At 41.3% G+C, this 18304-nt stretch overlaps 1 protein-coding gene across 1 annotated transcript in view; it reads left to right on the top strand.

Annotated features, from left to right (window-relative positions):
* Positions 1-3592, top strand: part of SPTLC3 (serine palmitoyltransferase long chain base subunit 3) — a 77095-nt gene extending 73503 nt beyond the window's left edge. The window contains exons 11-13 of the mRNA XM_083856078.1: positions 47-182; positions 1177-1306; positions 3214-3592. Coding sequence (XP_083712204.1) covers positions 47-182; positions 1177-1306; positions 3214-3327 — 380 coding nt within the window. The 3' untranslated portion in view covers positions 3328-3592. The remainder of the gene's footprint in view (positions 1-46; positions 183-1176; positions 1307-3213) is intronic.
* Positions 3593-18304: the final 14712 nt, after the last annotated feature.

Raw genomic sequence — 18304 nt, forward strand, 5'->3', positions numbered from 1 at the left:
GTTGTGAGTCTTTGCACTGACTGTTCTCCTGACTGGCTTGTTTCAGGGCTCCAAAGAGTGCGTCAGCTGGAGAAAAACACAAGGTACTTCAGACGAAAACTGCATGAAATGGGCTTCATCATTTATGGCAATGATGATTCTCCTGTTGTTCCCTTGCTCCTTTATATGCCTGGTAAGATAGGGTAAGTACTGAAGAAACCTTGCTGCCCAAACAAGCACTGTTCAAGTTTGTGGGTTATTTGGTACACAACTGCGGAAGATAATGTTCTCTGTGGTAGGTGCTTCTCAGGAGAACCATACACTGTTATTTGAATTCATCATTTAGTTCTGTTTTCTTTTAGATTCTCCCCTAGGTATAATTTGGAGTTGTTCCAGATGTCAGAATTTTAAAATTTTTTCTCTTTTCTTTTTTTAACATTGTCAGGAATAACACTTTGGGTAACATTTTGAATTTGAATGTTTTGGTTTTGAATTTGTAATCATTAAAGGAGACACATGGCCTCTGATGTATGAACTGGTTTAGAGGGATGATTTTTTTTTTTTCCCCATCTGATCTTTGAATGGTCTTTGCATGTTTTACCATTCAGTTCCTCTCAAGCAGCACTTGTGCAGTGACTTGGAAGCACAGACCAGGAGTCGTAATAGCATAATGAAAGTGTTGAGCTGTAGGGGAATATTTACAGGTAGCTTAGGGTGGCTGTGGGCTCTAGGTCTTGTACATGCCACACAAGCCTTCCTAACTGGCAGAGCAATTGTGGGAGCAAATAAACCATCACACAGATTGGTTTGTTCTTATTGCTGTTCAGGAACCAAGCATTCATACCTTCCACGAGACCAACTTCTTCCATCCTTTGGGGCTGTTAATGCCCACATGGTTTGATTTGTACTCAGAGATTTTCATTGACATAAATTAATTGTGCCTACCCTGCAGAGCCCTCTCTGCCATCACATTTCTAGTATTTAACACCCATGTGGCTTCATGAGCCACTAAGCAGCAAAGAATCTCAGTCCTGCTTGTAAAATTCTGACTTTTATGGAAATCAGTGGGAATATTCAATCAATTGAAAACAGGATTTTACCTATTGTTGCATTACATGTGAGTGTTTTCTGTCTGTGTTCAGTTTATTGGGTATAATGTATTTCTGCTTTTCCTCCTTCTACTTTTTCTCTCCTCAGGGCTTTTGCAAGACGCATGTTAGAAAGAAACATCGGGGTGGTCGTGGTTGGGTTTCCAGCTACTCCTATCACAGAATCCAGGGCTCGGTTTTGTGTGTCAGCTGCACATACACGGGAGATGTTAGACACGGTAAGCACAGCAGATGTCCTGCCCAAATTAACTTCAGGTGCAAAGGCGGCTGGGAGAAGCTGTGCCTCTGTTACTTTGAATCTCAATAATTCATTTTTACATTTGTTTTTCTGGCCTTGTCACTTGATCTTTAAAGGCATTTGAGCCTGATACATTTTATTTTCTAAAATAAATTATGGGGCATTTAGCTTCTTATGTTCTTCTATTTCTAATAGTGACCAAATCTGTCATCACTAATAAAAACCTACATGAAGAGCGCAGCGAGACAAAAGTTAAATGCTACATCAAAACTATCAGAGTAGGAAACCTGAAACTATATGGAAATAACTGAAAATCAAGTTTTCCATACCCATATTTCCATTTCATATTTCCATGTGTTTCTTGAATTGCAGCAGTATATGGGACAGCCTTGGGGGTGCAGGTGGAAATTGCAAACAGTATTTGGAACTGTTTGAACCTAATCAAGTTTAATTGGTGCTGTCTGGCCAGTCTCAGTTCTATATCTTTCTCTGATATCAGAAATACCATTAAGAGTATATTGAGACTTCCATCATAAACCTCCATTCCAACACAGAAATGTGTTTAAAATAAACTCTTTGAAATTTTCCATTTCCTTTTTTTGCCGAAGGTGTTTTTGGCCTGGCTTGAGATATGTTCTTTCATTCTCAGACTAAGCCAACTTAGAGGCATGAAACAAAGAGGCTTAACAATAAATTTCAGGCTTTGCTTTTCCTCTCTTTGCATGAGTGTTAATGGTCAAAACAAAAAATCTTTGGACGCGGAAAGGTATTTGAGTTAAACGCAAATAAGCACTTGGGCCTGCAGAGAGCTCCTGACTCTCCTTTTGCACCCTGAGATGTGCATGGATGTGGAGGCTGTAGCCCTGCCTTGCTGACCAGCTCCAATACTAGTGTAGGTAGCTTTAAAACAACATGGAAAACCTGCCTTGCATGTGTGCAGTGCAAAATTACTGCTGCTTTTGAAGGTGCAGTACTATAAAGGTAGCATTTTCATAGACATAGCTACGTTCTTGTGTTGGTCCTTACCAACTTTTGCTGTTTGACTGTGAGGATTTTGGCTGATGTAACTGTTGACAGGCAACGAAGTTGATCTGAAGGTTCATCTCTTGAGGTTGCTGCTTTGATTTTCTTCATTTGCCCCGGCCCCCAAATGTCAAGCCCACCTCACTTTTGGGCCATCACTTCCTGCTCCCTGCACCTTGCTGCTTCCAGGGAAGGTCTGACACTCCCCAGTCATCACTGAAGGTGCTTTTGCCACAGTGCTAGTGGCACTTTTAGAGCATGGGGGAATGGAAATGCCCTGAGTTTAATTACTTGCAGGAAGAAAGCTTTTAGGACAAAACACTTTGTGAGTGTGCCTAAACCCAGGGTAACGACAGGTAACAAGCACAATGAATATGTTTCCCTTTGGCAAAATTTGGTTTGTATCTCAGCCTGGAACTAAAGAGGAAAGATCCATGGAAGGGCAAGCTCCCAAGAATAACTTCCTTAATGACCTGGAAGCTATCTTCCTGCATAAACCATTACTAAATTACTTCTTTTTGTTCCAAATTACTTCCTTTTGTTCATGACCTTGATCTAGTGGCTTTATAGAAACAGGCTCAAAATCAAAATTGCCATTTCCTTCTTTCATGCCAAAAAGTTGGCTGCTCTTGAACAGGGGTCAGATGCTGCCAAACACTGAGCTGCTTTCCTATGGTACAGAGTTCCTTGGCTACTTTTTGAATCCACTGTTACAGAATGAAAGCAAAGTTTTCCCATTTGTCCTTTAAACTTTCTTTAATTTATTTTTTTTTTAAATAATCTTCTTGTTCTGCAGTAAAGTAGAAGTTACTAGAGCTTCATTTCTTTTCCAATAGAATTGACAAAAGTATCATGGTCTTACAGGTTTTGAATGCTCTGGATGAATTGGGTGATTTTCTACATCTGAAATATTCCCGGTATTCCAAGTCAGCTCATCCTGAACTGTATGAAGAATCTAGGCTTGAACTTGAAGATTAAGTTTTCCACCCATGAAGAGAACATTATGATGCTATGAAAGGGCGGAAAACCTGAAAACTAAACAATACAAATGCATTTCTTCCCTTCTAAGGACAATTTTTATTTCTCAGTTAATTGAAAGGAGGGGAAGCTCGGGTGTTGCATCATGTTGTATCAAATTTCTGTGTTCAAGAGACTGAAATATTGATACAGATTTGCCTCCCCAGGAGATCTGTCCTTCTTAAGGTATTTTTGATGCAGAACAAATGCATCCATTGATCCAGTTGCTAACATACAGCTTTTGATATGGCCCTTTTTTATGAAGAGGCTTCAGATAGTCTTAATTGTGACTGAAATAATAAAGTTTAAAAAAAGTTAATTGATTCCAGTGTAATATAGCTGAGCTTCATCAGTGAGACTGACTTTGATCTGTTAAAGAGCATAAATCGAGACACCGGTGTGGACTGCTACAAAGGAATGATCAGAAAGTGACCTCTTTAACTAAGTTGCACTATCATGCATTTCTCCAAGGACAGAAGGTGTTAGAAAAAGTCTGATGCTGAGAACAAGAAAAGTAGCCTGATTAGATCATGTGTTTCTGACAGCAGGTTATGGGAAAGGGAAGATTCCTCCTCTCCACAGACCTTTTCTTGGTCACCTAAATGCACTCTAAACTTTGAATTGTACAAAAATTTGTGCTTAGACGTAAACAGAAATGCTTTTCTGACAACTCATTTGACCTACAGCCTATCACATCTTATCACTAAGTTCTTCAGCAGGCTTGCTCCCTTTTTGTGGAGCAGCAGTAAATAAAATTTAATAAACATTTAACTTTCCTGTAAAAACTTTGATCAAAACAGTCAGATACTTGCAGTTCACAAACTGCAGATGACATTTATGGGCCTGTTCCTAAGTTTCTTGAACTACTTATGGGCCTCATAAATTCACTAACAAGTACATAATGCTGAAGCTGTTACTTATGCAGAATGTGAAGTTCAAGGTACCATAAGTAGTTCTGCCACCTGTTAAATAGAAAACGCCATCATTTCTATACATGCTACAGTCATCCATGAAATAACATTTCTTGAAATGTTCTTGTCTGTTTTATGCATGTCAGGTGTTGTTCTGTCCAGAGGTTTTTTTGAGTCGTTTGTTTTTTTAAATAATTATTGTATCTCCTAAAGAGGAAGATGCCCTTGTCCCCTTGTCCACTGCCCAAGTGACAAATGCTCAGAGCTACCTGAAGGAATTGTTCCAGCCAGCAGTTTCCCTGCAATGCCAGCAGCCACAAGCATCAGAGTTGTGCGGGCTGAGTTGCTGCAAGGAAATTGGAGCCTTTTTTCCTTTTTTTTTTTTTTTTTTTTTTTTTTTTTTTTCCAGTGTTGAAAAGCAGTTCTGCAGCTTTAAGAATGAACTCCAAACAATTCCATGCTATCAAATGTCATTGTAAACACATCAGAGGAGAGATGTTTAGCTTTCTGTTGCACAGATGTACCACACTTTCATGTTCTCTTGAAAGCTGTGGTGTAAACTTAACCCACAGCTGCAATATTAGATTTAAGAACAGAACAATTAAATTGTGGAGTACCAATTACACTATATTACTCCCTGCTTGTTAAAGCAGCTTTCAGGATATAACAAGGCTGACTGATTGAGGGCCCATTTTTTGTTGGATTTTTGTTGTTGTTGTTGTTGTTGTTGTGCAAGTTAATAAAAATCCAGTGGTGCTATAACTTTAAGAATTGATTACAACACATTCTGTAATACCAAATGTCTGTTTTAGGAAATGTTCATCAGGGGCTGGGAGAGGACTAAGTGGTGTGTCGTGCGATTCCTCACTGTGGTAGAAGGACTTGAAAAGCACTGCAGAGGTTCTCTGTTTGTGGATAAGAGCAAACTCACTGTATAAATATTTAAATACTGGAGCACAGGACAAGGAGAAATTAGGAAACATGAACTTCATCTTGGAGTAACCTGGCAGTTTGTGGTGCACAGCTTTGTTACATGCAGGGTGAGTGCACTCACTGGGAAAGGAGATGGGTTGAGAAATTTCTGCAACCTGTTCCTTGAGGGAAAAGTACTGGAGTTGATATATTGCTTTTTGATCTCTATTGCTGAACATCTGCGGCCAGATCCTCAGTTGACTTCTGACCTTCCATCTTGGGGTATACAGCCATAGTTTATATTTCAGCAAACATTATTACACGTGCTGTTGCAGGCAACACGCTATTTCTCTCAAAGAGAGGCCTGAGATTGATTAAACTACAGAGTGATCACTTTCTGTACCCCAATAGGGGAATGTTTTCAGTCTAAAGCGGAATTCTTCCTGCCCTCAGAACATTACTCTCACTCATGTTAAGGAGACAGGACAGCTATTTTTTAGAGACTGTCAGTTGATTTATTATGTGCTCTCTTCTGATTTCTTCCATCCCTTACACACTAGAGAAAGTACAGACTGACTGCCCCTGGGCTTGGGGAACAGTTAGGGAGAAATCTCTGCTCCACTTGAGCAATAAAAAAACTCCCAGAAAACTTCAGTCTTTTAGATTTTCCCTATGAGGTTTATTATAGTCTGGCACTTGCTCTTCTAACAGTGTGGAGTTTTTCCTGGTTGACTTCAATTTTAATAGATTTAGAGTTGATCAGTATTTGAAGATTCTATTTTAGCTCATGTCTGAAAAAATCTGATGAAGTATCCATTAGGGAATTTGCACCTCTAGCACAGGATCATGTATTTCCTAGAATGTGCTGCCTCTTCAGGCATGCATGTTCTTGGAAAACATAGTTCTCTGAAGTTGCTTTAGAAGGTATTGAAGAGCTTCCTTCCATAAATTAAAAAAATGCTCAAGTTGTCATATTTTAATCCAGTGGAAACGTAAGTAAAACTACACTAACTTTTCGTAGGCAAGCTGCATCCTGTTGTCTTATGTAAAATCTGGATTGACCTTTATGATATGGGAAAACTCTAGAGTTTCTGTTTGACAGAGAAACTAAATTGTTTGCTCTTTCCTGCACTTTTATTCATCCTCATCTCTTAGAAAGTCTTTTCTCCTGAGCTTACCAAACTTGTCAAGGTGGATCTCCCCTCCACTTCTGTCTTTTAGTGTTGTTATTTCTGTTCTGCTGTTTTCTATTGGGGGAAAGCACACAGACAGCTGCAGTGGAGCTGAGTGCAACAGTTGGATTTCTGGGCATTGCCTCACTGCCTGCTTTTCCTGGTGTTCTCATCAGCTTTTGCAGACTTTAATCTTTTCTTTTCAAGTAAAAAAGTTTTCTGTGGATGGTGCTAAATTTCTGTGCTGAACCGAATCTGAACTGCCCAAGCTGTTGAACCAAGACTGGGCTTGTTCTGTCATTTTTGCAAGTTGTAGATCAGGTCAAGTCTTGCTTTGAAGTCAATACTGTTGGTTTAGAGCTAGTACAGTTTTGAGAGGAACCTGTCAGTGTGAGGTGAGGTGAGCTGCCTGCATTTGTTTCGGAGGGGTTTGAACACTAGTGTCTCTGGACTGTTTCACAGCCGCTGCTCTTCACAGGGGACCAAGATATGGAGTGGATCTATTTAAAGTAGGGTTTCAGCTGGGTTTTATTTTCTGGTCTTTTTCCAAACTGTGCTTGGTTGAAGGTGTGTTGCATATTTCCCTGTCCTGCTGAGACAGGGAATAAAGCAGTGATGTAAGAAAAGCAGTCTGTACTAAAGGTGTTTATGTACTTTCTAGCCTGCTTCGAAATCCAATAGAGATTCTCTAATGTATGATCTGCTTTTTATTTGTGCATGAAGTTTAATTGTTCTTCAATTTAAAACACAGATCAGGACCAAATTTTAAAGAAAACCACACCACCAGCTGAGAAATGGCAGATGTCATGCCATTGTTGGCAGCTGAACATCTGAGCCTCCAGATGCCTTCAGAAACAGCAGCTAGGTGTTTCCTTTGTTTACTCACACATGGTTTGTGCTCCCTGCAGGTCAGTCACAAGGTAATGAGAACTCACTTTATCCATCTGGGACGCAGAGCTTCAGGCTTGCCAAGATGGTCCCAAAACCACCATCCACCTGACCACAGGAAATAACAGTTCAGCACCATTGGAACAGGGGGCCGGGGGCTGAGTCAGGCTGGTGGCTCAGCACTTACTGGAGAGGGGAGTGTGTTTCCACATATGTGGCATGTCACTGACAAGTGGCATAAGGAAGCAAAGATAAATCCATTTATGTCACATGCTCACCAAATGAAAAGCATAAGTGTAGTGGCACAGGATCTGGAGAGATGTGGTAGACCTGGAGACTTGGACTAGATCCAGTTGTGTACAGAGACCTTTTGTGCAAGCATTACAGGAGCTGTTAAATCTTTTTAACCAGCTAGGTGGAATAGTGGAAAACATGCTCTTTAGTATCAAAATAGTGACTTTGAAAGAGGCAAACAGAGACATCCCACCACCTGCATTGCTCCAGTTTGTTCATGAAGAGAAGGAAGGGTAGATAGGGTGCCATAACAGGTGACCCTGATACTTGGCTCTCTATTCACAGAACCTTTTCAGAAAGTCACTTCTGCCAGATGCTGTCCTAAGGCCCAAAACTGTTCATTGTTATCAGTATACCCAAATTCCACAGCTTATGCTGCAGGGCTGGCCAGGGTTGGTTGAGCCACCAGCTGTAGCAAGCTGTGCTGATGCTGGAAATAACTCAGAGATTGTTTTAGTGACAAGAGTGCATGGAATCACTGATGGTTGGGATCCACTTACTGGGCATCACTGCTGGGACAGCCTGTGCTGAGGTGGCAACTGCCTGTGCTGGTCTGCCAGGCATACCTGATGTGGCTTCAGGACAGGCATGACAGTCTGTCCTCACCTGTGCAGATGTGGGACTTGAGCTGTAGGTCACTCCAGGAGATGAGCTGCTTTCTGGCAATTCAGCTCAACCAGAAGATTTGGCCAGGAAGCAGGATTCTGTAGGAAGTCTAGATCAGTAGTCACAAATCAAGTACTTGTATAATGGAGAAATGCTGGTGTGTGTGATGGAGCAATGGTGCTTTGCTATTACTTCCATTGAAATTGTCTGAAGGAATTTGCTATGGACGTGAGCTGACTGCTGTCCTGTGGGTGGACCAGAGTATTTGTATCTTTCAGTTCCTGAAACAGAGAACTGATCTCTCATGCCATGATGTGCCATCAAGCTTGTTGCCCTGATCATTGGTGTATCTGTCCCTCCAGGACAGAGTACAGCCTGCTGAGCCTGTGGGGTTCTGACATGACCCCTCATGGTCTGTGACACAACAGTGAGAAAACGTTCCTTGGCATAGGCTGGCCTTGATGTGCCGAGATAGCCTCGTCTGAAGTGGGTTCCTTGTCTCTTCACCTCTCAAGCAGCTGTTCTGGAATTCATGGAAGTGGTGAAATCAGTGGGGACATTTCAAAAGCACAGCTTCTCCTGAGTGTTTCCTGGAGCCTGCTCTGACACAAGGATTGTGTCCTCTCGTGTCCCTCTCTCGCCGTTGTTACCACACAAACCTCGTGATGTCTTGGCTCCCTGCTCTGTGCAGAAACTCTTCCACGCATTGCTGGGGTTCCTACTTTCATGTGGGAGCTGCTTTTCCAGCAACCCTCACACCAAGGACACAGCTACTCTCAGACAGAGTGGCCAGAAGAGGCATGATATTTTTATAGTTCCAGGACCATCTATTTACACTTTTGGCATTTCCTGATGTGCTGAACATCCCGATATAAACTCTCTGACTCCCACTGCACACTCCAATATTTTAAAAACTGCTCAGTGAACCACTGTAACCTAAGCATTAGAGCTCTGAACTGGATACAAGAGAACCAGTTCTGATCTGCCTCTGTTCTGCTAAGCAATTGCAGATGAGACACATTAGTGTTCCTTGCCTCATTTCTATTCCTCTGTAGAACTCTGATAGCAATCCTAATTAGTTTGTAAAACAATAAGCTTAACTAATGAAAAGAGCTACAAGAGTGAAGTGTTGCTATTATCTGAGTGATCTTTTAATTTCCACATTTTAATTTCCACATCTCCATTAATCCTATAAAAGTCACGAGTACTCTGTTTACTAGAACTAGTGCATGAAACATTACAATGATGAAGACTAATTATAAATCATAGAAAAAAAATTCTGGTAAACAGATTCCTTTAACATTTCCATTCTGTGCAGGCTTTGTCAGTGTCATATGACAATGGTGCCAGTTGGATTAGAAAGCTTTTTAAAATGTGAATCTATATTTTCAGAGTTTTGTAGCCAAATCTTTCCTGTTTGTTAAAATGTAATTAGTGTCTGCTTGTTAATATAATGTTCATTGATTTTCAAAGTACACACACACTTTAAAGCTAGAAATAAATAAATAAAAAGAGAGATAATTCAAACCAGAGTGGAACAGCTCGGACAGTTTTACTCCTTTGCCAGGATCCCAAAGCTGTTGTGTTCAAACAATGCCACAGTTTGAGGGGAAATGTGAAGATTAAATCCAAACCCTGCATGTCAGCTTTTTTTTGCAAATGACTGTCCAGGATTTCAATAAAATATCCAACCACAACAAGATTATGTTGCAGGGATTTTTATTGCCTAACAGCTTGTGATAGTCTCCTGTTTCTCTAACATGAATTATAAACCTATGCACCTAGCAAGGATCCATGGAATGGTGGTACCTAATTCAGTTAGGCTCTTCTGAAGAATAATTTGAAAGGAACAAAAGAGAAGGAAAGATGGATGGTTGCAGAATCTCCCAGTTGCACATCAGGGTGGTGTGGCACAAGATGGAAGGTACATAAATATGGAACATAATTTGGCCACACTCATGGACAAAATGATGCCAGTGCTAAGAAGACAAGTGGATGTACCTTGAAATTCAGACAGGAATTCAAAGATGTGACTGATAAATACCCTCAGGAGAGAGCAGAAGCAACACTAGCACACAACTCCTCAATAAGAAGGTGGCCTTGAGGCCAAAAAGATGGAAAGGGATATCCATGGGACAAGCCAGGGGCAGGAGAGAGGATGAAATTAGCTAGTGTGGGAGAGATGAAGCTGAGCAACAAAGTTATTCAACTAGAGAAGGAAGGCAATTCAGAGGCAAAGAAGAAAAGAAGGGAAACTACCCCCCAAAGACCAAATGACAAGACAGTGGAGACAGCCAGGATTGAGACTCCACAGGAGAGAATGAAGGGGGAAATAAAAGACAGACTGATTTTCCCAGAGAGGGAGAGGAGATCCCACCACACCAGAGGTGTCCATGGACAGGGGTGTCCATGGCAGCAGACAGGTTCCTTGGTGGTTTGGAACACGGGAGGAACAATGTGGAGACAAAAAGCAGAGAGATGCCTTGTTTTTCCATGAGTAAGAAAGTTAGATGTGAACCAAGGGCAAAAAAAATGAGGAAAACTGGTGGAATTAAAGATTGTCTTCTAATCAGGACAAGGGAATAGAAGTGACAAGTGATAGGAGGAAACATCTGAAGAACAACCCCAACAGAGAGAGGACAATGCTTTAAGTTACAGATGCTCTGGGTTTGTTGGTTTTTTTGGTTTTGTTTTTTTTTCCCCACACAACTCTTCCAGTCCCAATGGAAAATGATAAGCTAATAGAAAAAGTTATATTTCCTCAGAACTAGCCCTGTGAAGGAAGCTGCTGAGAGGCAGGCAGCTAAAGCAGATTCCTCTGAGGGCAGGTTCCATTCAGCTACTTGTGATACTTGCCTTCCAGGACTGAAAATTGCAGTGAGTAAAGCCAGCTTTCAAGTGTGAAATAGTGAGAAAAGGGCACAAGAGCCCTGTCTGATTTTCACGCTTGGTTTTAGCAGATGGGTAAAGGAATATTTTGGTAGTGATTATAGGGACAATGGACCACAAAAGAAGAAAGGAATAGTAGCAACAAAGTATTCATTCTGTGCTGTTCCAAATACATGAAGATGGGATTTTTTTTCTAAAGGTTTTGGAATTGCCATTCACTTCATAATTGCAGATTTGCTGTGTGATGCCATCGACAGTGAGCACAGAAGGAGTTCAGCTGTGTGATAACATCTAAGCTTTGTGTACAATATAAGTGTTCTGCTCTCTATCTGTTCTTTAAAAATTAAGAGGCCACCTAAGTTTTGAAACAGCCATGCCAGACAGTCCTGACAGGAGATGTAGTCAGTGAAAACACTGTACCAAGTGGTAAAAAAGAAAGTACAAAAGGGTGAAGGGGAATCATTGAGTTCAAGATGGCCCAGTTGCTTTAGAAACTGTTTGTTACAATCTCCTGGCATGAGTCTTGTCGAGTCATCCCACCAGGCTGCAGACATGGCTTGGCTTAAGCCGTTTCAATAATGAATCTCCATTACCTTGACTTGCTTTGACTTTACCAAGCTATAGATAAAAGCACCTCAGTGAGCAGACAGGAGATCGTAAATTGCTGCAAAGTTTAAGTAACTTTAACTTCCAAAACAGGGATGGTGCTGATGACCACGAGGGAGCAGCAACTGCTTTCTTTGATACTTCTGAAGCCAGCAGGAATATTTGTCCATGGAGTTGGCTGTGGAAGCAGCACGCTGAGTATCTTTCTCATCTACCGAGATTAAATCACCAGCAGCCAAAACAACAGGCACTGAAGAGTGGAGAGATCAAGACTTTTGAATGTGGCGTCAGGGTCTTCTCAAGGTCACATTTTATCTTCATGATCATCTTAAGGATTTGCATCTCAGTGATGTCACTGGGGGGAGTCCTGGGGAAGAAGAGTGGGCAGGGAGAATCTTCTTGACCTCACAACTTGCATAGTCCTCTCAGTCTACCATAAGAAGTCAGCTCAGATCTTGCAGGCACAGGACAAGTGGCAAGGAAAAGCAGTGCTGTGGTAAGAAAGCACCAAGTGAGAGCTCTGAAACATCAACCTGAGAGAAATGGTGCAAATGAAATGAAAGCAAATTGTAATGGGTCTGTTAGCCATAAAAAGAGAAGCAAAAAATTGAGTCACGATTAATGAAGTTTACTGCCTATTGCAGCAATAAAATACAGTCAAGGATTTGACTATGAATGTCCCCCGAGGAGCCCAGCATGGTGGCAGAGGTGTGATGAAACCTGCAGCACTGAGAAGTACACAGAAAAGGGATGAGAAACCAAGAAAAATAAAAGGCAATTTTGGAAATACTTAAAATAATTGAGGGGAGGAGTGATAACCTGGATCCAGACACCCTAAAACTCGTTGGCACAGGGAAACTGAAGACCTAGAGGAGCTATCAAGAGCTTGCTTATGCAACACACAATGGAAATCTGCCCATGGAAGAGAAGTTGTAGGGTGGGTCACAATCAGTCAGCAAAGGATTAGATAACACACACAGGGGAACAAGGCAGGGATAAAGTGATGCTAGGTGTACAGGGCTGGATTTGGGGTCCCACAAGGCGCTGTCCAGCTTAATCATCTACGATTCCATGGAGACAGCAATGAAAGACCTGCATTGTCTCCCTGAGAACTAATTTCGATAGGTATGGGCTTAGGTCACGTATTACAAATACGTCTCTTTTATGTAGGATTTTAGTTTGGAGTTTGCAGTGATTGATGGGTTCATTAAAACATCATCACTGCAAGGGACAAGAATTTTTTGTTTAAAAATAAATAAATGACGACAGAAACAGCTAAAGAGCCTTCTGCTTTTTTTCTGATCCTCCCTACAGCTTAACATGCTTCAGGAGACCACTTGGAGGGAGAGAGAGGAGACAGGATAAGAAAGGATTAGCAAGGGATATCAGCATTTCACTTAGATCTTTGGCTACCTGGTCATTCTTGAATTTTACCTCCCAATATCTTTCTCTTTGTTTCTTTGAATGTCACACAAGTATCATTTTGGTGCCTAATAATACTTGTACTCTGATCTCCCATTTGGTCTGGAAAAGGCACTTGGCCAAATTCTCACGTGGTCATAACTGAGCTTTATTGTACAGATGTGAGCAGAGTTGCACTTGAAGATCCAGCCCATTGGATTACTGCTTGTACAGCTGTGCTGTCTTTTTAAAGCCAAATTAGTCGGTACAGAAAGATTTTCTCCACAGAATCTGGCTGTCACCCTTGTGAAAGTATGTTATATTTTCAAGTAGATCCCCTGAGCCAAATGAATTGTACTGCTCTGCTGATGTCAGTCATGTTACCCCAAGTGTGAATTTGGCCCCATTGTTCTAAGGCTAATAGAGATTTTTATTTGGGGGGATTTTTTTTAATGAAAGTGGATCATAAAATATTCTCAGATTTTCATCTGGTTTTGCTTATAATAATTATCCTTTCCTGGAGCTGAGTAGTAAAGAAAATATTCATATTCTCCAATGTCTGGTATAAATTGCAGTGCTTGTTTGCTGCAGCCCAAGACGTGGGCTAAGGGCAAAAATTGATGTATTTCCCATGTCTCTACAGACAAGGCAAAGCCTCCTGAAGTCCTCTGGCCTGTGTCAATGATTTTCAGTGGCTTTTTTGTACTTTACAAGAAACTCTTCTGGCAGCAAATGCATCAAGATAACATTAAATTCCACCCCTTGTTATTAATGGAGACAAAAGACATGTTCTTTTTAACCGGTTTCCATTCTTTTTGAAATAATATCTGTAAGGCTGACAAAATTAATACTGAGGGAGAGAGCCAGCATATTTTTTGCTGACAGCTTGCACCCAATTAGGCAAGAGAAGATGTGGGGTGTGATTACAGTAAAATTAGCTGAACCAGGCAGTTGTTACAGGTGATTCCTACTCCTGATCTAATAACATACCTGAGGGGAGGTGCAGTTGGGACACCACTGCTGTCATTTTGGAGAGAGGGGCTGGCTTTCCCTGCCTGGCCACTGCTGGATTGCACTTGCTGTGTGTCACACCTGGTGCTCCCAAATCTGTGTTGTGTGAAATGCCAAGAATTGGAGTGGTCTGGTTGAATTATTGCATCATTGCTCAGTCCAGTTCTGAGGAACATCAATGAAAAAGTTAAACCTGATATGGGATATGTCCTGAAATGCCATAAAAGGATTAGAAGGAACTTTTTAAAATATTAATTTATTTATAGCAAACCTTAACAGCTTGGAGGAGGGATGGAGCTCTCCATCCCTCTCTAAAGCGCTGGGATTCCTCACAAACTCTCGTTCACCAAACCTTTTGGTCAATTGATATTGCCATGGATAATCACTGAACAGCAGTGCCCCTGATTTACAGAAAGGCATCAGTCAAAGACCTTGACCTCCTGAATAAATCTTAAAAGAAATAGGTGTGAAAATGAAGCACATGGAGCTGGTACTGCCTTTCCAATTTAGGAAACTGTCTCTGTAGGTGCATTTGAGGCTTCATCTGGGGCAACCAACCTTCAGAGTCCATAAGAACTGCAAGGAACTTTTGACCCATCAAAAGGAGCTCTTTCTCTCTGAGCTCAGCTGCCTTCTGCCCTAAAGAGTCCTGCAGGGTATCTGGCCTGATGGATGTTTAATGAAGAACCAAGACCAGTTCTACATCAGTGGTGTTGAGAGTGGGAGTTATTCTTGAAAGAGGATTGTTGATATTGGATCAGCCCTAAAAGAGCGGTGAAAGCTCTTCTGTGATTATGCAATTTTCTTTTCTTTCTGTTGTGAGCAGTGGTGGAAGAAAATGCACAGAGATTGACCCCGTGCCCATGTAAACAGTGTATCTGTGAAAACTATACTTCTTGACAAAAGGAAAATAACATCCTGAGCAAACAGATAGGAGGTAGCCTAACAGAAAGAAAACAAAAAAAGCCAAGAGGGATCTCTAACTCCTAGCAAAGTATTTTTTCTTTTCTTACCCCCCACCACAAGAATGAGCTAAAGCAGCTGAATCTATGTGTTTTCTAAAAGTCTATGGGGAGTCTCTTAAAGATGGATCATTAGCCAAAAAGCTTTCTCTTGCTGGATTTGTCCTAATTTGATATAAATGTTTAATACCCTTTTCCCTTCACAATTCAGGATTTTTTTTTTTTTCAGATTATTTTAATGTCAAAGACAGGCTCAATTTTCAGTAGCGTAAATTTCTCTCTGGTGTTTATGGGAGAATTGTCAACTGGACATAGCTGCATGTACTGCAGGGCACGCTTCATGCTGTTCTTCAGAGCTCTATCTACTGACTGCTACACCTAGTTCCTGCCTAGGAACTCACTTTTTTGCCATCTGTTTATCTGCCAGGCCTTCAGAAGCACTCTGTGACTTCAATGCCACTCTATTGTCCCATTAAAATGGTTCCATGTATGCACAGCCTAAAATATACAAGTGTAAAAGAGGACACTGTTCCTTTTCTGTGGCAAAATAATTTTAAAGGTTAGCCTTTAAAATTAGGTTGACAGAGAGTTAGAAGAACATGTCTGCTGTCAAAGACTTTCTCCTAGTGATGTCTCCATGCTGTGGTGTTCTTCTAAAGGATGGATCATTGTCTCCAGTTTTAACAGGTGATGCCCTGGTGCCCTTAAAAATGGTTGAAGCTGGAGCAAAGCTTTCCTAATGAAACTCAAAACCAGGTAAAATTGCCTGCTTTAGGAGCTCTTATAAAATCCTGCAATTCAGGTCAGTTGTGCTGCTGTTCACAAGCTGGGGCACAGTTCAGTGGGAATGCAGGAAAATTGCTGTAAGAGGTGGAAACCAGGCAGGGCTTGGCAATCCAGCCACATCACACTGCTGCTGAGGTCAGCACCACTCAGCAATCTGCCATTGGAGATTTTAGATGGACTTAAATTGCAGAAATCCAGTGTACCTTTAAGGAAGCTGAGTACATCAGAGTCAAAAGCAGGTCAGATTACTAATCCACAGAAACAAATATTATCCATTTCCATCCCGATCCAGCTGAAGCCAAGTGTTACAACATTAGTGTCCGAGCCTCAAAGGTGAGATTTTTGTCTCTTGTTTATAGCACACTCGACTCCATATCAACATCTCTTACCTCATGAGGTACTAGGGAAATTCCAGAGGACTGGAACTGAGCAAATGTTTCCCTATTTCAGAAGGATGAAGGAGGTGACCCCCAAGGAAATACAGGCAAATGTGATGTCAGCTCTGACAACTGCAAGAAAATCAGGTGCATGAAGGAGCTAACATTATTACTGACAGCTGACATAAATTACACCAGTCAGTATAGTTTTGATCATAAAAATGGTGGTACAAAATAATTCTTACATGTCACCACCCAAGATGCAGCACATATTAAGTGAGTAAATTGTTATAACAGAAAGGTATCAGGAGGGTACTTTCATCAAGGTCCTGCAATGATTTGTTCCTGCCCGCAGGCCATTCATTATTGTTATCAAGGATTTGGAAGGGAAAAAAAAAAAAATAAATCAGCTGCTGGAAAAGTTGCAGAGATGCCACAGTGGTAAGTAAAGCAAGACGGGTCAAGTCTACGAGGCAAACTGCAACACTTGGCAGAGTGGACTGCTCTAAACATGTGTTTTAAACCAGCAAAATGCAAGGTCATACATCTGAGAACAAAGAGTTCAGATGACAGTTTACATCCTGGAAACAGTGACTGTGACAGCCTTGGCCCAGACACAGGCTGTGGGCTTTGTCACTGCATGCACAAGAACAGATTAAATCCAATCTCAGACCTCCTAAAATCTGTTTGTGTTAAATCTCTATAATCAGTTGTTCTCATTAGCCAGACCACTCTGTTCTCAGCCACTGTGTAAACTTCAGTGAAAATTTGCCTGCTTAGGACAATTTTCCCTCAAGTTGGAAAAAGGCAGAGGTATCTGATTTTGAGCTTGTTTCTTCTCCCTCTGAAATGCTTTATCATCTGTAATGAATATCCTGAAGGTTGCCAGTTATCACACCAATTACCTGACAAGAGGCCAAGTTTTTAGGGCAGCTCTGCCAATTTTAAGGGAAGAAACAAGGCTCTGTGGAAATCAGAGTCAAAACATCACTGAAGATCTGATGGATAAATGGTGATGTTTGATTAGAAAGGGTCACTCTTGAATTCTTGAAGCTCATAAACCCTTCAAGACCGAGCAGTTCATATTGTTCTTCCTTTGAGGTAAGAAAGTATTTGTCAGGTATTCAAATGTTAAGAATTGCCAGGATTAAGTTTTCTGTGCAAACTAAAGTAATTTTCCTTGTGAAAGGGGATTAGGATAGCTTCTCATCACGACTGCTCTTGATTTTTCCACAGATCCCCTACCTTAATGATTTGCCGTTTGCATTACTAATTAAAAGAGGTTCCCAAGTTCTCTATGATGTCTGAAAATGCAACGCAATCTGTAAATCACTGGAGTGTTCTTGGAAAACATCCCATCGAGTCATCACTGAGCAAGTAAACTGCCAAAAACCAACATCAGCCAGCCCCACAGGTGGGGATATATGACAAGTAGGGAGTCAGGGATTTCCTTACCTTCTTGGACTTCTCCAGAAGCACATAAAGCACAGGAGAAGCTGCCACATTGAACTGGTGATAATCCAGCCATTTCTCTGGAGGTTCTAGCTTGTTGGTACAAGTACTTTTAAGATGTATTGTTAAGCTCTAGAAAGAGGTAGTGCACACTTACACACTTGCCCAAACTCCTCTCCCTAGGGACATTCCAAGATATTTTATATCCGAATTTGTGTGATTGATGATAAAGCAGACACTCACCTCCCATACCCAGAGCAGGGCTGCAGTCTTTGCATTAATCATTGGAAGTGCCATATTTTCCTCTCTAAGAAAGGCTTGTGGCTGGTAATTTAAAACCTTTGCAAGCCTATCCTTGTTAAAAGATTCATGTCTTTCCAGCACTGGTGAATAACATCCCTTTTCTGAGCTTTTTGGGTTCCCTTTGTAGTCCTAATATTGCACATCCCTGCTGGACCTTTCCTTGCTTTCTGTGACCTACAGCCTGACCTTCCTTCTGGACTGATCAGCACAAGTCAGCTCAGACCTGAATAAAAGCACAGCATTTTTACTGAAGGGAGTTCCAAGCTCAGCCAAACGTCTTGCAGCTCCTGTGTGTGGCAGCAAAAGCAAGGACAGAGGCATAAGCTGGCAGAGCAGGACTGGTTCAAGCTGCACCAAGGGAAATATAG

This window comes from Zosterops lateralis, assembly GCF_965231275.1.
Source record: "Zosterops lateralis genome assembly, chromosome: 3".
Taxonomy (NCBI): Eukaryota; Metazoa; Chordata; class Aves; order Passeriformes; family Zosteropidae; genus Zosterops; species Zosterops lateralis.